The sequence below is a fragment of the Corylus avellana genome, chromosome ca8 (genome assembly GCF_901000735.1).
Source record: "Corylus avellana chromosome ca8, CavTom2PMs-1.0".
Classification (NCBI taxonomy): domain Eukaryota; kingdom Viridiplantae; phylum Streptophyta; class Magnoliopsida; order Fagales; family Betulaceae; genus Corylus; species Corylus avellana.
The window spans coordinates 14,934,002-14,954,531 of record NC_081548.1 but is presented as its reverse complement, the minus strand read 5'-3'; the positions used below and the strand labels follow the sequence as shown (position 1 = coordinate 14,954,531).

The following is a 20,530-nucleotide window of genomic DNA, read 5'->3' as shown; positions in this document are numbered from 1 at the left end:
CTAGGATGAGTCCAAAATTCATCTACCACCTGGAGAACCAGCGAGGGAGAATACTTCCAAATTCTTTATCAAAATTAAAGAACCAGGAATGGCCAAATTTAGGAGTCTGGAAAAGCATGAATTTAAACCAAGCTTCAAAATAATCATAGTAACAATAGGGAATATTAAAACTGGTTAGATCCTTTGGCTTAGAGGGATGATCTCCCCAATCTTGTTCAAAAATGATATTGTCAAAGTAAACACTGTGAAAAAGTAATTTTGTGGGTTCAGTCTTGGAATGATAGGCTTGAAATGAATGGATTTTGTTTGTAACAGAATATTCGTGTAATATGAAAGATTTTTCATAAGATGCTCAGGAATCCAGTGAAAAAGAGGAGGGAAGTAAGAGAGAGCAAGTTGAGCGGAAAATTTAATATGAGCACGATTTATTTCAATATGAAACATATGTTGGAAATAATGAACAGTAACATAAGCAGACGGTTTACCATTTTTAATAAAAGGAGTTCTGGGTTTCTAGGAAGAAACAACAAAAGGATCATAAGCAGAAACAAGAGCACTAGAATAAGTAGCAAGTGATTTCGGGGTGAATGCCGAGAACCTGTTAGGAAGAATAATAGGTGAAATAGCAGGGGAAACAACAGTAGTAGACTCTGGTTTTAAGACTAAAGCCTTAGAGTCCATTGTCTCCTTGTCCTTTTTGCTTGCCATTATGGCACTGCAAAAATTTATGAGTGAGAAAGTTTGGAATAGAATTGTTGACACCTTTAATATATTCAATATCAAAATAAAAAACGCTTAAAATAGCTTGCTATCTCGCAAAATTTTGTTTTGATGTAATATTTTCAACATCTTTCTTCAAAATATATCAATGCGTAATAAAAACTTTTGATTTAACAAATCAAACTAAAATTTGGTGATGCATAGAACAAGAGAAAGAATTTCTTTTTTAATAGTGCTATAATTAGCCTGCACTTATTCCAGGATCCAGAATGTAATCGGACAATCTGTTCGGGAGATCCAGGGGAAACAATTTGTTTTAGAATACCTCCAAAGCCAATTTCAGAGACATCACTCTCAACAATTTTGAAAACATTATCAGAAGGAATACCTAAGCAGGGTAGAGTTTTAACATGAGTCTTAATCTCCTTAACAAGTGAAGTATGAGTATCAGTCCAACGAGGGAGATTATTTTGTAATCTATCAAACAAGGGTTTGCAATATTTTCTCAGATCTTTATAAAAGTCAGCAATGCAATTTAATGACCCTAAAAATCTCTGAAATTGGGTTTTATCAGTGATAATCTCAGGAAATTTGTCAGCAAATTGAATAACTCTATCAATGGAACGAATTTGTCCTTTAGAAATATTAAAACCAAGGAATCTAATCTTGCTCTGGAACAGTTTAATCTCTTTAGTAGATAACTGTTCCAGATCATGGTGCGAAGTTTCCTCACATTTTGCATTTTGCTAAAAAAATACAAGATCCCTTCGATCCTGAAATGGCAATATGTTATTAATGGTGACAAGCTTGATCGTCATTGGTATGTCAAATGGTGGGACAAATTTCCACAGACTAATGTTACTGTTGATACCGTTAAAAAATTGGCCCAGATGCCAAAAGTCCAAGTTTTACCTTCTAATATTGCTGCTAAACTAGTAACTCGCAGTGTTTTCTTATCTTCTTCTAGTCACAAGGAGATCATTGTTGCTGATACTGTTACTGCTGCTACTTCCTCTAGTTCTTCGAAGAAAAAGTCTTCCAAGAAAAAGGAAATATTAAAAGCCTTCTTGAAATCCCTCGGTGATAGTTCTGATGAAGATGATGAAGAAGTTTCTGATGCATCTTCTGAAGCCACTATTGATCCTAAACGGGAATGGTTTGGGAATTCTGGTTATAGCCCTGATGATTATTTTCTTGGACTTGAAGATCTGTAATATTATTGATGCTGCTGTCTTTACTTTCACTATTGAAGCCACTGATTGATGCTTCTATCTTTACCTTCACTATTGAAGCCACTGATGCTGTCACCATTATTACTGCTCTGTCTTCCACTACTACTATTGATGATACTGCTAGAGCCATTATCAATACTCTACTTTTCACTATTGAACATGCTTTCTGCCTCGTATTATTGCATACTCTACTTTTCACTATTGAAGATGCTTGCTGTGTCGTATTGTTGCATACTCTACTTTTCACTATTGAAGATGCTTGTTGCCTCATATTATTGCTCTGCTTTTATTATTGAAGATTGCTGCACTACTTTTCACTATTGAAGATGCCCCTTCTGAAGACATTATTGTTGTTTTGACTATCAAAGACTATTGCTCTATTATTGAAGACTGCTGCTCTACTTTTCACTATTGAAGGCTGTTGGCCTTTTGTCTGCCGACAATACAGTCTTAATTTTCTTATTGTAAATTTTCTTTTACTTATTGTAATTCGTCTATAAAAGACTAGTCGCCCCCTCATTGCAAAGCAGAAGCTTTCAACCAAACACTAAGCTCATTCTGCATTTGCCCTGCTCTTTGTTTTTGTATCCTGCTTTGGTCTTAGTTCATTTCCTTGTATTCCTTCTAGTTATTACTTTTGTAAGTGTCCTCTTCTGAGTTATTAATAAATTTGCAATTATTAAATCTTGTTGTTATTAATCCTTTATTACTCTGGAATTTCCCTATTAAATTTTATTATTGTATTTCATCTTGCATAATGGCAGGTGCTTATACCGCCTAATTATCCTATCTCCATACCCTTGCATAATATTTTATGATATTTTAATTATTGCACTTCCTCCCTCCTAACAAGAAGATTTTCACGAGGTGGATGAGAAGTTTTAACAACAGTTTTATCTTCTTCAACAAAAGGCTTTTTAACAACATTCAGGAAATTAATCGAGAAATAGTAGTTTTGGAGAAAATAAAAAATAAGATATGTTTTTGTAATTGAATCATTTTTTCAATTTAGGGTAAGCACGGTAAGCATGTCTTAAAAGTTGATTTGTAACATTATTGATGCTGCTGTCTTTACTTTCACTATTGAAGCCACTAATTGATGTTGTTATCTTTACTTTCACTATTGAAGACACTGATTGATACTATTGTCTTTACTTTCTCTATTAAAGTCACCGATGCCACCATTATTACTACTCTTAATGCTATGCAATTTGTTTGAAATTATATATTGAATTTGTTTTATGTTTTGCAAATTTAGATTATGTAAATGTTCTAAAAGAAAATAAAAGAAAAGAAAAATAACCACTAACCTAGATTTATTTAATTCAGGGTCCCCATACGAAATGCATTTAAATTTAAAGTGGTTTTGATTTGGTTTAGGTTTAATATTTGCAAATTAATTAATTAATTTGAAAATTTTGATTATGTAAATGTTATGAAAAAAAGGGAAAAGGAAAAACGAAAAAACACACACACCTAGATTTATTTGTCATTTAAGGTCCCCATATATACCAAATGCATTTAAATTTGTACTGGTTTTAATTTGGTTTAGGTTTTGTAAATTTAGATTATGTAAATGTTAAAAGAAAAAGGAAAAAAAAAAAAAAAACAGCTAACCTAGATTTCTTTAATTTATGGTCCCCATACTGAATGCATTTTATTTGGTTTACGCTTAATTTGCAAATTTTGGACCCATATATACCAAATGCATTTAAATTTGTAGTGGTTTTAATTTGGTTTAGGTTTTGCAAATTTAGATTATGTAAATGTTAAAAAAAAAAAAAAAAGGAAGAAAAAAAAAAAAAAAACAGCTAACCTAGATTTCTTCAATTTAGCGTCCCCATACTTGTAGTGGTTTTAATTTGGTTTAGGTTTAATTAATTTGCAAATTTTGATTACATAAATGTTATAAAAAAAAAATAAAAAAATAAAAAAATAAAAAAAAAAGGGGGAAAAACACACACACACACACACACACACACACACACACACATACCTAGATTTATTTGTCATTTAGGGTCTCTATATATACCAAATGCATTTAAATTTGTAGTGGTTTTAATTTGGTTTAGGTTTTGCAAAGTTAGATTATGTAAGTGTTAAAAAAAAAAAAAACTAACCTAGATTTATTTAATTTATGGTCTCCATACCAAATGCATTTAATTTGTAGTGATTTTAATTTGGTTTACGTTTAATTTGCAAATTGTGATTATGTAAATGTTATAAAAATAAATAAAAAAAGGAAGAAAAAAAAAAAACTAACCTACATTTATTTAATTTAGGGTCTCCGTACCAAATGCATTTAATTTGTATTTGTTTAAATTTTGTTTAGGTTTTGCAAATTTAGATTATGTAAATATAAATTAAATTAAAAAAAAAAAAAAAAAAAACAACAACAACTAACCTACATTAAATTACTCCTTTTTACGGTCCCCATAACAATGCATTTATTTGTTTAGGGTAATTCTTATATATTTATTGCTAATGTACGTAGTAACGCTATGAACAAGAGTTGGATCACCATACCATTTAATGATTTGAGTTCACTCCTCTTTGAAAAGTTATTTTAATTTTTACGTATATATATATAAAAGTACCTCATATTTTGGAACTCTTTATTTCCACTTTTAATTTTTCTGGAAGGTCCCTACATGTTTGGATTCATCTGAAATGCGGATTTTTGCTTTATTGGTTTCATAGTGTAGATCACTTCTCTATCATTTGCAGTTTGTGCGAAGAAGTCGGGTAGTCATGATGGTGTTGATCAACTCGGGTTTGGTTGGAGTGTTTTCCTGTTGTAATTGAGGAATTAGGTTGTATATTTTATATGTTTTATTGATGTATAGTTGGATCAATTTGTGATAATAGAAATAGTTTGATTGTTTGTTAACAATTGTTATGATTTGTCTGGGATTATTTGTGATAGTAGTCGATGGATAATTGATATTTTTTTGATGGATGATGGATATTTAATTATCAATTTGTGATAATTGATTGTTAACAATTATAGTAGATGTGTAACTCGTATATCAAGTGCGGGAACTCCAAAATTTGGGTATAATGTCTCGAGAAAATTGAAAAATAAATTGGGGAGCGGGAGGAAAAAAATTATTTTCTAGCAGACTTTAATGACGTGTCAAATTTGACACGTCACCATAGGGTGACGTGTTAGAAATTTGACACGTTACCCTTTGGTAACGTGTCAAATATGACATGTCACCCATTTGGTGACGTGTCAGGTCCACAACATCAAAAAAGTTCGCTGACGTGGCAGGCTTGACACGTCAACAAAATTTATTGACGTGGCAGGGTTGATGACATGTGAGAAATTGACACGTTACTAAAGTCCCAGTAGTAACACCCAATTTTTTGACCCGCCACAGACGTTACTAACCATCAATGATGTGTCAACATGCTTGACACGCCACTAATGGGCAATCAAAAATTCCTAATTTTTTTGTAGTGTCCATTTGGTTGACTTAGAGTAGTTTTATCTCGGAGGTTCTCAAAAGGCTTCTACTTAGACCCTGCTTACTTCGACGTAAAATAGTTTCCATCGGAAAATATTTTCAAGAAGTCATTTTCCCTGAAAATATTTTCTGTCAAAAACATTTAACGGCGTTTACCACGTGAACGGAAAATAATTTTTTTTTTTATATTTTTTTATATATATTTTTTGCAATTAGGTCCTTGCCTGGGACCCGCCGAGACCTGACAAGGACACTCCCGAGACCCCGCTGGGACCTGCCCGGGACCCCACCAAGATCCGCCCAGGACTTGATCGGAACTTGTCTGGGACCTCAACAGGACTCGCTCGGTACTTGCTTGGGACCCTGCCGGTAGGGGTGTCAAAAATTACTGGGAAACTGGAATCAGAACCGGGAAACCGGGGTCTCGTTTCCATTTTCGGTTCGAAAAATCCAAAAACCGGGTACCCTAGTTCCGGTACCCGGATTTTACTGGGAATACCGGAACCGGGTTTCCATTATATATATATATATATTATGATTTTTGGGATTTTTTAGGTTTATTTTTTAATTATTTGGAATAATCACAACAAAGCCCTTTTAATTTAGACAAAAATACTAATAATTTTTTTTAAAAAAAATGGGCCAACTTATGAAAAAAAATGGGCTTATTTTAGGCCCAATGCCTAAAATAAGCCCAAAAGCCAATTTTCTTAAAAAATCGGTTACCGGACTGGGTAAAACCAAAATCGGCTGGTAATCGGGACCCCGGTTAATGGGACCCGGTTCCTGGTTCCGCTTTCCCAAAACCAAGATTCTAATTCTCGGTTTTGGCCAAAAACTGGGAAATTGGACTAGGCTGACACTCCTACCTGCAGGGACCCACCCAGGACTTGACCGAGACTTGACCGGCAATTAACCAGACTTGCCCGGAACCCGCCCGAAACTTACCTAAGACCCTGCAGGGACCTAACTGGGACCCGCCTGGGACTTGCTTGAGACCTGCTCGGAACTTGACCAGGATCTCGCCAGGACGCCATCGAGACCTTGCCGGGACCTACCCGGGAGTCGCCTGGGACTTTATTGGAAAATATATACATAAAAAAAATTATTTTCCTTACGCGCAGTAAACGCCATAAAATGTTTTCGACAGAAAACATTTTTAGGGAAAATGACTTCCTTGAAAATATTTTCCGCTGGGACCTGCCCGGGTCTTAATCAAGTCCTAGGCGGGTCCCGGACAAGTCCCGAGTGGCTCCTAGTTGAGTCCCCATCAAGTCCCATCAGGTCCTAATCCCGGGCAGGTCCAGTCAAGTCCTAGACAAGTCCCGATTAAGTCTCAGTCAAGTCCTGGGCGGATCCCAACGGGGTCATGGACAAGTCTCTGGTGGGCCCCGGTCAAGTCCTAAACGGGTCCTGGTGAGGTCCCGCTCAAGTCCTAGGCGGGTCTTGGTCAAGTCCTGTGCGAGTCTTGGCGGGGTCCCAGGCGGGTCTCGGTCAAGTCTTTGGCGGGGTCACAGAAAAGTCTTTGGCAGGTCTCGATCTGGTCCCTGTAAGTCCCAGGTGGGTCCTGGTCAGGTCCTGGTCAAGTCCTGGGCGGGTCTCGGGTGGGCCCCGATTATGTCCCAGTTAAGTCTCGGGCGAGTCCTGGTCAAGTCCCGTGCAGGTACCAGGCAGGTCCTGGTAGGGTCTCGATCCGGTCCCCATCAAGTCCCGGGCATGTCCGGGGCAGGTCCGGTTCGATCCCGGGCAAGTCCAGGGTGGGTCCTGGTTGGGTCCCGGGCAAGTCTTGGGCAAGTCCCGAGCAGGTATTGGGTAGTCCAAGTGGGTCCCGTTCAAGTCCGGTAGGGTCCCGGGCAAGTCCTGGCGGGGTGCCGAGTGAGTCCTAGGCGAGTCCTGATCAAGTCACTAGTTGGTCCCAAGCAAGTCTTAGCGAGGTTTTGGGCGGGTCTTTACAAGGTCCGTCGATTTGAGAATGAGATGCTCAAAACCATAAACCATTTTCCGAAAATTAAAGAAGAATTTTCTGTCAGAAGGAAAATATTTTCCATTGAGTACTATTTTACGTCGAAGTAAACACCGTAAAATGCGAAAATCATTTTCTGCAAACTATTTTACGTCAAAGTAAACAGAGCCTAGTAACCAAAATCTTTGTGTTGATTGTTGGGTGTTTATGTTTTGTGGTTTGCCTTTATTTTGTTATTGCAATAATTTGTTCATATCTATTTGGGGAAACTTTATTTACCTCCTACGAACTTACGTGCCTTTTGCAAGCACTCTTCCATTATTCAAAATCTCTCACTTTGGTGTATTCAAATGTTGTCTAGTTCCAAAGACCCTCTTACCGTTAGATATTACAGTTAAATCAAATTGTAAAATGAGTAAAAGACCGTTATACCCCTAAAATTTAAAAAAATTCCAAATTTACCCTTATATATATAAAGAGTGACCTACCAGCAGGTCACCCGGCACGTCACCTTGGTGACCCATCGTGGGTCACACGAGCCATGTCGGGTCACCTTTTTTTAAAAAAAAATTTTTAATTTTCTAAATATATAATAATAATAATATGACCCGTGGGTCACAATCTAGGTGGGTTAGATTCACTGGTGAACCCACAGGTCAAAAACAATTTTTTTTAAAAAAAAAAATTGTTTTTGAATAAAAAGTAAGGGCATTTTAGGTATTTTATATCCCTCCATTAGGATTTCACAGAAAATGGAAAGAAATCAAAGTTTGATACACTAAAGCGAAAGATTTTGAACAATGACAAAGTGTTTGCAAAAGGCATGTAAGTTCGTGTGAGGTAAGTAAAGTTTCCCTTATCTATTTCCATTTTATTGGCTTGTATATGTGTGGAGTTGGATTTTAGTCCTTTCAGTAACGATGCATGGTCATCTTGGACTCTCCATTATAAATGAAATAGATGGTCATGACTGAAAGAGAGTATCAATTTAATAGTTAGGATCCTCTTCATTTAATAGTGCACATCATTCTACAATTATTTAACTTTTTAAAAAAATGTTGTATCAGAACTAAAGGTGTTGAGATCGACCCTGAACTCTGTCAAATAATTTTTTATTTAAATTAAATATTTCACGTGTTGGGCCTCACCTATTAAAAGAGAGTTTGAGCCCACAAGTGAGAGAGAGTGTTAAAATAATAATTAAGTGATTAAATTTATTTCTTCCTATTAGTTTAAGCTTTTGGGACAAGTGATAATTTAACAATGTAGACATTGATTTCATACACCATCAAATATAAAAAACTTGAAATCATAATCATAAAATAAATAGTATCAATTTTATTTCAAATAGAGAAAATTTGTCTCCATGTGTGTTGCATTTAGGTGACAATTTAGAACAAAAAAAATCTAATTATTTCTTTATTATGGGTATTATTTTCAGGACACTCAGAACTAAAATCCAAGCAATGATTATTTATATATTATAGAATTGAAACAAGAATCTTGTTCCCGTATCAGTGTTGTGCGAGGTGGCTGATATCAAATGGATAAGCATCACTTGGAGACTCAGCTTTGTATGCTCTTCCCGCGTACACCGAAGCAACAATTTGAGTGGGGTGGATTGAATCATAAAATGCATATTGGCTCCGGTTACCGCATGTACTTCCGAATGGGACGCACTGCCCAGTAATGCTCGACGCTTTACAGCAGGAAACATTGGAAACCAACGAAGCTGATACAAAATTCCATCTCAATCTCACAATACCGTAAATCTATAATACTGGTAATTTAGAGTCGGATTAAGAATTTAGAGGTGGCTGATATCAAATTTTACTAAAAAATTTGGTATGTTTAGTAAAAAATTTTAAAAATACTTATTTAACCCACGAAAATGCACTTATGAAAAAGCTTAAAAATGAATTTTAATTTTTTTATTTTAAAAAAAAGAACTGAGAGATATATATATATATATATATATATATATATTTTTTTTTTTTCAAGGCAATTCTAAAGAAGCTCTGAGTGCCATTTATGATTGCGTTAAAAAGTTAAAAAAATGCTTTTAGTACTTAAAAAGCCATACCAAATAAAAAGAGGATGGGTTTGGTAAAAAACTTCAAAAATACTTATTTAATTTTTTTACTCTAAAAGGTCGAAAATGCACATTTAAAAATAAATTTCTTCTTTTTATCTAAAAGGCTTTATTTTTTAACGTAGTTCTACAGATATTATTAAGAGTATGTTTGAGATTGTATTTGAGAAATATAACGTTTAAGTCAAAAATCGATTTTTAGCAAAAGCTTAATTTTTTATCTTTTGCCAAAAGGCACTTTTGGCAATTTTTTTTTTGGCTTTTTGGAGCCTTAAAAGCGTTTTCAATTTTTTTTTTTTACCAAACGGACAATTTTTTCATCAAACAAACTTTTTTAGTGTTAAACGTAGTTTTAGGTCTCTCAAACTCACACCCAAACATGTCCTTAGAGTAAAAAAAGTCAAAGAAATACTTTTAAAATTTTGTAAGAAACAGGTCAACTTTTGTTTGGCACAACTTTTTAGGTATTAATTTTTTTTTAAAGAAAAATACTTTTTAAGTTATCTACCATAATCCCAAACATAATCTAATTTATTGAGTTGATAAAGGTCATATACCAAGAAGCGGACTGGTCGACCCGATTGCAGTAGAGTTTATGAAGATAAAAGAAGCACCGGTTAGATTGTGATTGAGAGCAGCCACGTGTGATTTAAGCCCAACATTGAAAAGTTCAACGGCGTTGTTGATGTTGTCCACGCAGGCAGAGCCATTTGTTCCACTTCCACATGAGCTCCGTATGAATGGAATACTCCCAATCGCGCCCAGCCCGAAAACGGCAAATTTCCTTGCCCCATACTTGTACAAACTCTATCATCATCAACACATCCAAATATTTGCTTCATCAGTTTTTCAAAATGAAAAGTTTCAAAAAAAAATTGTTGTTCCTCACCCATTCAAACCTAAAAGCTCTAATTGCATAAAAGTTTTATAGTCCCTGCTGGTGTTGGCTAGCACAAGCAAACAGGTTAGTCAAATAGAAATGAGAAATAAATAGATTGATAGGACAAAAAAAAAAAAAAAAAAAGAGTGGTTTGCCAAACGGGCATCCAGAAAATTTTTGTACATAGGTTTACTTTTTTTTCATTGGTATTTTATAAGAAATTATAGTTATTTAGTTGTTATTTAATAACAATAGTTATTTAATTGTAGACTGAAATATTTTTTTTAAATTTTTATTTGATATTTATAGCTCGGAATAGTCTTTAGTTAATAGAAAATAACCAAAAAATAAATAAAAAAAATATCGCGAGAACTGGAAAAAAAAAAAAAATAAAATAAAAAAGTTTTGGTTGGCCCCTTACCATAAGACATTTTGGCTTTCATCCCCAATTATCGCTCATTTTGCACTGATACTTTCAAATTTTAAATAGTGACATTAGGGCCTCCAATAGCTTGGAGGAGTAAGATAAATATATATATATATATATATATATATTTTCAGAATAGTACTCCTCCCCCACCTTCGTCCAAATAGATGAGTTGGGTACTCTGAGATGGAACAGTTTCGTTCTCTGATCAGATGGTTGGGTGTTTTGCAATGAGGGAGGAGAGATGGTGGGTTTCGTTCTCAGGCCGATTTTCAAAGCCACCGACAGTTTAAATGGCTCAGATGGGAATCAAAATATTAATGGTTGAATTTCATAGGAGCTCTCTGTTGAATTTCATTTTGAGTTAGAACAGAGAGTTGCTACGTTTCTGTAGTTGAATTTGTTATAAATTTCCTCTTTCCTTAAGCTTGAGAAGATAGCGGTTGTCTTTGTGTTTGAATTTCATTCTGAATCATAGTATTGCAACAGAGAGATGCTATAGAGAGAGACCAAGAAAATAGTAGGGCTAAAAAATAATAAAATAGACATTAAAAAATAATATTTAAAGAAAACAAATAGTGTAATAGATAATTCATTGGAGTTTGTATTAAAATGTTGATAGTTAACTTTTTAATACAAACTCTAGTGGACTATCTTGATAGTTCGAATCCCTCTCCCCATTCTTGTGCAGATATGTAAAAAAAAAAAAAAAAATAGTTAAAATAAAATAAAATGTATATTTTGAGAGTTATCTTAAGAATCCTCTATTCAATGTAAGTTATAGGAAAATATAAATTTAATCACTCAATCAATAAGTTATAGGAAAATGTAAATTTATTCGGTTACCGACTTAATATTTAGGTTCGTAACACACTACTACTATTAAGAGATAAAACGAGCTGCAAAAAGTATGAAGAAAACGTGCTAACCGTTAATTGCTGAGATAATTGGTCATTGAGAACGACAGCGTATTGCTGTGGGGTGTAAATGGTGCTAGTTGGGTAGTACTGTGGCAAAAAGTAGTTATTAAGATAGTCATTGCTACCAATTGTAACAACATATATGCACTTGCTTAGGTACTCTGCAGTTGATTTGTTATGATTTCCCAACATCTGCTTGATCTTCGACACCGTAATCTGGTGATTTTTCAACTGCCTATCCATGCTTATCCGATCACCCTGCAATAATATTGAACCAAATTATATATTATTCACTTGGCAGTGTTTTAAATTCTTCTTTGGATGTGTTTTATACTGGAAGCCATGCATGCCGCCGTTACAATACTGTAGAAGAGAAAGAGATCGATGAGGCATAAGGATTACATCTGGTACTGTGTTGTATATTAAACAATAGGAGAAACTTTATAAATGTCAGGTCCCTCAACTTGTACACATTTTGAGAAAATCAACAGCAGCAAGAAAACAAGCAGCATCCCGTCAGTTTTTGGTGTTAAACTCTTAACGGAAGCTATTAAAAATGAGAAGTGTTAGGGAGCCAAACAAATGAACCTAGAAAAATTTTCAAACTGACGTGGCAAACTATGAGTAGCAGACAAAGGAGATTGCATTTTTTTTTTATTAATTTAAAAAACCCTTGCCACGTCTGTTTGAAAATTTTTCTAGGTTCATTTGTTTGGCTCTCTAGCACTTCTCATTAAAAATACTAAAAATAGCCTTGATTTTTTTTTTTAATTAATTTAAAATGAAGGGTAAATTTAGAATTTTATAAAATTTTCAGGGGTATAAAAGTTATTTCATCACTTTTACCCTCTGTTTTAACTCTCAATGAGGGAGATTGCATCAAATTAAAAGTTTAAATGGTGAAATTGAGAGTTTTTAAACTTTAAAAAAATATCCTCTAAATGCGTAGAAATTGAAAAAATCTTTCAGAAGTTTCTCGTACTGTACCTGGGTTTGTCCAGTTTCGTTGCGAATTCCCGCTGCGCCAGATGCATAATTGACACCTTTGAGTATTTCCCTGCCTCTAGCAGTAGCGAAGGGTGGAATGAAATTGACAAATCCCAGAGATTCAGCTGTAATGGGAGAAAGTGTTCAAAATTAAGCATATATATCATACTTTGGCAACCATATAATAATATATAATGTAATGAGAAAGAGCAAAATGCAGACCAATGAAATCGACGATATTACGACCGTTGGTAAACCTTCCCGTAGACCCCATGGGGAAATCAATACCATAGGGTGGATAATTGGCTTTTGCCAAAGTCAGAAGATTGTTGTTGTTCCCATCATCCGACAAAGAGTCCCCAAAAACGAAGAGACAAGGTACTTGTGGCTTCCCATCTGCATTACAACGTTGTTGCATGTTTGATAGCACCAAGAAAACAAGCAGCATCCACAACATTGTCTCATTTATCTGAGATGCCATTGAAACTCTGAGAAACTGGGAAAGGAGAATATAAGGTGAAATCCAAGAGGAGAAGAACTAGTCTTTATAAAGAACTTGAATAAAGAATTCTTTCGAATAAAGAATTTTATGCACGATTAAAGGACCCATTAAACCCTATAAGAATATTGATTATAGAAGCTATGTATTGACCAAAATACAAAAATATTGATTATAGTTAAAGAGTTAAATTCATTTTCCACATGATTGAGTTTGATTATAGTTTAAAAATATCGAGGGAATTTAACATGTCATGGTCTTGAATATATGAAACTCGAACATTTAGAAAATGCATTTAATTTTGGTACACTTTACTTCCTCAAAGTTTATGGCCACCTCCGGAGTTTTAATTTTTGCAATTCATCCCTCAAAGTTTAAATTTTTTGCAATTCGGCCATTCCATCAGTCAAAGTCATTTTGACTAATGGAACAGTGATCACGTGCTATACACGTGATCACTGCTAGCCTTTTTGTACCCAAAATGCCCCCATCTCCTTCAGCATTCCACAAACAACTTGAATAAAGAATTTTATGCTCTATTAATGGACCCATTAAACCCTATAAGAATATTGATTATAGAAGCTATGTATTGACCAAAATACAAAAATATTGATTATAGTTAAAGAGCTAAATTCATTTTCCACATGTTTGAGTTTGATTATAGTTTAAAAATATCGAGGAAATTTAACCTGTCATGGTCTTGAATACATGAAACTCGGACATTTGATAAATGCATTTAATCTTTAGGAAAAACTACACTTTACCCCCTCAAAGTATGTGGCTACCTCCAAAATTTTAATTTTTGCAATTCATCCCCCAAAGTTTCAATTTTTTGTAATTCTGTCATTCCGTCAGTCAAAGCCGTTTTGACTAATAGAATAGTGATCACGTGCAATACACGTGATCACTGCCAGCCTTTTTGTACCCAAAATGCCCCAATCTCCTTTAGCGTTCCACAAACAACTTGAATAAAGAATTCTTACGAATAAAGACTTTTCTGCACTATTAATGGACCCATTAAACCCTATAAGAATATTGATTATAGAAGCTATGTATTGACCAAAATACAAAAATATTGATTATAGTTAAAGAGTTAAATTCATTTTCCACATATTTGAGTTTGATTATAGTTTAAAAATATCGTGGGAATTTAACATGTCATGGTCTTGAATATATGAAACTCGAACATGTAGAAAATGCATTTAATTTTTAGGGAAAAGTACACTTTACTTCCTCAAAATTTGTGGCCACCTCCGGAGTTTTAATTTTTGCAATTCATCCCTCAAAGTTTAAATTATTTGCAATTCGGCCATTCCATCAGTCAAAGTCATTTTGACTAATGGAACAGTGATCACGTGCTATACACGTGATCACTGCAAGCCTTTTTGTACCCAAAATGCCCCCATCTCCTTCAGCATTCCACAAACAACTTGAATAAAGAATTTTATGCTCTATTAATGGACCCATTAAACCCTATAAGAATATTGATTATAGAAGCTATGTATTGACCAAAATACAAAAATATTGATTATAGTTAAAGAGCTAAATTCATTTTCCACATGTTTGAGTTTGATTATAGTTTAAAAATATCGAGGAAATTTAACCTGTCATGGTCTTGAATAATGAAACTCGGACATTTGAAAAATGCATTTAATCTTTAGGAAAAACTACACTTTACCTCCTCAAAGTATGTGGCTACCTCCAAAATTTTAATTTTTGCAATCCATCCCCCAAAGTTTCAATTTTTTGTCATTCAGCCATTTCGTCAGTCAAAGCCGTTTTGACTAATAGAATAGTGACCACGTGCAATACACGTGATCATTGCCAGCCTTTTTGTATCCAAAATGCCCCCATCTCCTTCAGCGTTCCACAAACAACTTGAATAAAGAATTCTTATGAATAAAGAATTTTATGCACTATTAATGGACCCATTAAACCCTATAAGAATATTGATTACAGAAGCTATGTATTGACCCAAAATACAAAAATATTGATTATAGTTAAAGAGTTAAATTCATTTTCCACAAGTTTGCGTTTGATTATAGTTTAAAACTATCGAGGGAATTTAACCTGTCATGGTCTTGAATATATGAAACTCGGACATTTGAAAAATGCATTTAATTTTTAGGAAAAACTACACTTTACCCCCTCAAAGTTCGTGGCCACCTCCAAAGTTTTAATTTTTGCAATCCATCCCTCAAAGTTTCAATTTTTTGTAATTCGGCCATCCCGTCAGTCAAAGCCGTTTTGACTAATGGAACAGTGATCACGTGCGATACACGTGATCACTGCCGGCATTTTTGCACCCAAAATGCGCCCATCTCCTTCAGCGTTCCACAAACAACTTGAATAAAGAATTCTTACGAATAAAGAATTTTATGCACTATTAATGGACCCATTAAACCCTATAAGAATATTGATTATAGAAGCTATGTATTGACCAAAATACAAAAATATTGATTATAGTTAAAGAGTTAAATTCATTTTCCACATGTTTTAGTTTGATTATAGTTTAAAAATATCTAGGGAATTTAACTTGTCATGGTCTTGAATATATGAAATTCGGACATTTGGAAAATGTATTTAATTTTTAGGAAAAAATACAGTTTACCCCCTCAAAGTTTGTTGTCACCTTCAAAGTTTGAAATTTTGCAATTCATCCCTCAAAGTTTCAATTTTTTACAATTCGGCCATTCTGTCAGTTAAAGCCGTTTTGACTAATGGAACAGTGATCACGTTCGATACACGTGATCACTGCCACCATTTTTGTACCCAAAATGCCCCAATCTCCTTTAGCGTTCCACAAACAACTTGAATAAAGAATTCTTACGAATAAAGACTTTTATGCACTATTAATGGAACCATTAAACCCTATAAGAATATTGATTATGGAAGCTATGTATTGACCAAAATACAAAAATTTTGATTATAGCTAAAGAGTTAAATTCATTTTCCACATGTTTGAGTTTGATTATAGTTTAAAAATATCGAGAGAATTTAACATGTCATGGTCTTGAAAATATGAAACTCAGACATTTGGAAAATGCATTTAATTTTTAGGGAAAACTACACTTTATTCCCTCAAAGTTTGTGGTCACCTTCAAAGTTTTAATATTTGCAATTCATCCCTCAAAGTTTGAATTTTTTACAATTTGGCCATTTTGTCAGTCAAAGCATTTTTGACTGTCAAAGCATTTTTGACTAATAGAACAGTGATCATGTGCGATACACGTGATCACTGCTGGCCTTTTTTTTCCCAAAATGCCCCCATCTCCTTCAGCGTTCCACAAACAAGAGGCTTTGGCACCAGGGACTCTTGGACAATTCAAGCTACCTACAGGAATCATAGAGCATTCTAGCTGAGGTCTCTGCATGTTCCTCCCAGTGATGCAATTTCCAGAGAAATCGAACGCTGAGTCACGTGATTGGTATAGCGTTTTTCTTCCTACAAAATTCTTGAAATGCATGATTCGAATCTAGGGGAGGAAAACATGTTTCTCGCTTGGCTCCTGAGAAAATGGAGGATTGGTATAGCGTTTTTCACGCTTCAAAATTTGGGAAATAATAGTTATAATATACTAATTAATAATTTAAAAAATTAGCACAACCTCAAGTCAGCGAGGGCGTACAGCTCTATTGCAATAATTAATAATTAAGCGGTGGTTTTTAATTTTCTTAGCTACCAAACACAGAAATCTCAGATTCTTACTTTCCTACCGTTTCTCGGCAACCAAACGGGACCTAATTTTCAGTGTCCGACACGCCGACAGATATATTACCACCCATTTCAACCCCGGAATCTAAACCCCCGAATTTGGATCCAAAAGTTTAGATCTTTGATCAAAGAGAACCAATCCGAGATATTGAATTTGTGGTTAAAGCTTGAATTTGAACCTGAATTTGTAAATTTTCTAGGAGAGATTAAGGGAAAGAAATGCAATGTCAACCCCAGAACTGGAATTCAAATTCATGGAATTTCAAGTCCTGGTTAATGGTAGATCCGACGGCGGAGAAGACGTAGTTCTTTCCAAGCCACGTCTAGGAGTTCAGAACCATCAGAGTTCAGAACTACATTAATACGAGAAAGAATCTGAGCTTTGAGGATGAAGGGTTTAGGGGCAATGTTGGTTAAAAAAGGCCAGAACGTGGTCACCGGCTTTGGCTGACGGAATGACTGAATTGTAAAAAAATTGTAACTTTGGAAATAGATTATAAAAATTGAAACTTTAAAGATCGAATTAAAAATGATCCCAAACTTTAAGGGAGTAAAGTGTAATTTTTACTAATTTTTAACTATAATCAATATTTTTCTATCTATTCTTTATGTCCTTCCGGGGTTAATTTAATTTTCTAGGTTAGTGGGGGACATCTTAATTACCAAGGAAAGGGGTTGTGCAAATTTGACTAAAAGCTAATTAGGTGTAGAGCATTGTGAGCAGTGAGCACATGTAAATTAGACCCCTTGTATTGGGAGTACTGTTTGATATGTTATTTAAAACAAAATTCTCGGTTCTTTTCTCTTAGTTCCCCAAACTATCAAAAGTTGTCGGTGTTTCTTCTAATGACAAAAATACTTTTAATATAATCAAAATTCAAAACTCAAAATTTAAAACAAAATCCTAAAATTAATTTTTATTTCTTATTTTTTAAAAAATATATATATAAAAAACATGGAGTATAATAAAGAGTATTTTTGTCTTATTGCATAAAATTTAAGGTTCTTTTTATCTTTTTACTCGCGTTGGGGTGGACATTGAAAAGTTTTCTGTAGTTTAAGATGGACACTGCCCCAATTGAAATTTTGCAAGAAACAATGTCAATTATTTAATAGTTAGAAAGGGATATGCGGACTTTTTCTTACTCAATAATTACCAATTAATTCAAACAAAAAATTGAAGGCAATTAACAACTACCTCATAATCAATCCCATCGATTACAATACTAAATAATAAAAAATAATTAAAAAAAAAGAGAGAGAGAGAGAGAGAGAGAGAGAGAAAGATGATGAGGACCCTTATGCATGTTAGAATTACTGTTCATGACAACTACGAAAAAACTGGCTATTAACATTTGGATCCAGCTTAGGTGCGGTAATGCAAAACTACCGCACCATGCGGTAGCTCAATAGGTCGTTTTGGGTAATAAAAAATTAATTTTTTAAAGTATTAATATAAAATTAATTAAATATTAAAAAAAATCAATTATTAAAAAATTAAAACAATTAAAACAATTAAAAAAGAAAAAGAAAAATCAAAAGGGGTGGAGGAACCACTCCCATGGGTTTTGGCCACCTCCTAAACCCATTTCCACCACTTTCAGTTTTCTTTACACCATCAACAATCCTCTTTTGATTCCTCCTCACTACAAAAAATCAATTTTTTGTTGACACAAGTTTCCTGACGTGTTAGACCATCTAACACGTCAGGAAATCCTCTTGATGAGGCATTTTTGATGTGTTTCATGCGTGAAAAATATGGGTGTCAGGAAATGAAAATTTCTGACGTGCCAATTTTAACACGTCAGAAAATTGGCACGTCAAAAATTTTCCTGACGTGTCACTTTCTGACACGTCAATAATTACTGACGTGTCAAAATTTGACACGTCAGTAGTTTTTTTTAATTGAAAAAAAATTTAGAAAAGATTTTAAAAAAAAATTATTTATTTTTTAAAAATTTTAAATTTCCTGACATGTCAATTTTGACACGTTAGGAAATTTAAAATTATTAAAAAATAATATTTTTTCTTTTTTTAATTTTTTTTTGGATTTTTTTTAATTAATTAATTTTTTTTTATTCTGAAACCGTACGTCTTCTCCCCTAGCTCTCCCTGATCTCTTCCTTCCTCCATTTTCACTCTCTCTCTTTCTTCTTTCCTCCATTTTCACTCTCTTTTCTCTCTTCTTTCCTTCATTTTCAAAAACCCAAACCCAAAAAATCAATAAAAAATCAAAAACCCAAATAAAAAAATAAACCTTATCCTTCTTCGATCTTCTTATCTTCAAATCAAAAATCTCTCAAATCAAATCAAAATAAACCAAATCAGAGCTTTTTCAAATAAAAAATCTCTCTTCTTCGATCCTCTTCTCTTCTCCTTTTTTTTTTTTTTTTTTTTTTTGTTGCTTCTGTAGATCTTCTGATCTTCTCCCATTTTTTTCTTTTTCTTCTTCTTCCTCAATCTTATTTTTCTCCTTTTCTTCTTCCCTTTAGAAGCTGGTGGCCGGATGTACAGAGAGAAGAGGCTAGGGAGATTGAGAGAGGAGAGAGAGAACTGTGTTTGGAAATAAAAGAAAAAGGATTAAAGAATATGAATATATAATAGAATTATAAAGGGAAAAGAAGAGGGAAAGAAGATAGGGAAAAAGAGGGAAAAAGTTGAAAATCCCGCTTGTTTTTTGATATCAGGTTTCTGGCGTGCTAAAATTAGCACGTCAGGAATCTGACATAAAAAATAAAAAATAAAAAATAAATAAAAAATAAAAAATAAAAGAGGTGAATATATATAATACAAATAAACCTAATATAAAAAATATTTATTTATTTCTGAAACATATAATATATATATTTAAAAGAAATTCCTGACGTGCCAAATATGGCACGTCGGGATTTCTTTTATTTTATTTTTTTATTTTTGTCTTCATTATTCTTCTTCTCTCCCTTTCTTAATTAATTCATTCTTCTTCTCTCCCTTTTTTTTTTCTCTCTCTGCACATAGGCTTCTATTCTTCTAATTTTTTTTTTTCCTTTTCTTTTTCCTCCCCCAAGTTTCAACACACCGTAGTGTGCACGTACAGTACCTTGCAATTTTTTTTTCCTTCTCTCTCTGCACGCTAGCTTCTAGCTATCTTCTTCATTTTAATTTTTTTTTTTTTCAATTCCTAATGTGCTGAAACTAGCACGTCAGAAATTTCTGACGTGCTAGTTTTAGCACGTCAGGAAGCTGTAAAAAAAAATTGAAATATATATAATATAAACATATTTTTTAATATATCACGTCAGAAACCTGATATATTAAAAAAAAAAAATTGAATTTAAATTTCCTGATTTGACACGTCAGGAAATACTAATGTCTTGAATGTAACACGTCAATAAATATTGACGTGTCAAATTCAACACGTCAAAAAAAAATTTGTTGACGTGCCAGTTTTGGCACGTCAACATTTACTGACGTGGCAAAAAAATGGTACTGTTTGCCACGTCAAAAAATGGCCTTTTTTTTGTAGTGCCTCCTCCTCTATCCAGCTTCCCGAAGAACCCACCATTCCCAATGGTTCTCTCTCTCTCTCCCTCTCTCACTCTTAAACTTTGATTTATGAGTTTTGTGCAATTCAGGAGGCGTCTTT

The 20,530-nt window shown here is 33.8% G+C and overlaps 1 protein-coding gene across 1 annotated transcript; it reads right to left on the bottom strand.

Moving 5' to 3' along the window:
- Positions 1 to 8,697: 8,697 nt before the first annotated feature.
- Positions 8,698 to 13,213, bottom strand: LOC132190589 (GDSL esterase/lipase At1g29670-like). Its single transcript, XM_059605624.1, has 5 exons — positions 12,914 to 13,213; positions 12,692 to 12,816; positions 11,714 to 11,962; positions 10,035 to 10,284; positions 8,698 to 9,117 (listed from the first exon to the last, which is right to left on the bottom strand). Exons 1-5 carry the CDS (start codon positions 13,170 to 13,172, stop codon positions 8,900 to 8,902), a joined length of 1,101 nt encoding a protein of 366 aa, XP_059461607.1. The 5' UTR covers positions 13,173 to 13,213; the 3' UTR covers positions 8,698 to 8,899.
- Between the last annotated feature and the right edge of the window lie 7,317 nt (positions 13,214 to 20,530).

Excerpts from the sequence above, each read along its gene's own strand:
- LOC132190589 (XM_059605624.1), bottom strand. The coding sequence starts at position 13,172 with ATGGCATCTCAGATAAATGAGACAATGTTGTGGATGCTGCTTGTTTTC. Across the intron at positions 11,963-12,691 it reads ACGAAACTGGACAAACCCAG|GGTGATCGGATAAGCATGGA; the intron begins GTACAGTACGAG and ends ATATTATTGCAG. Across the intron at positions 9,118-10,034 it reads GTCGACCAGTCCGCTTCTTG|CTTCGTTGGTTTCCAATGTT; the intron begins GTATATGACCTT and ends ATTTTGTATCAG.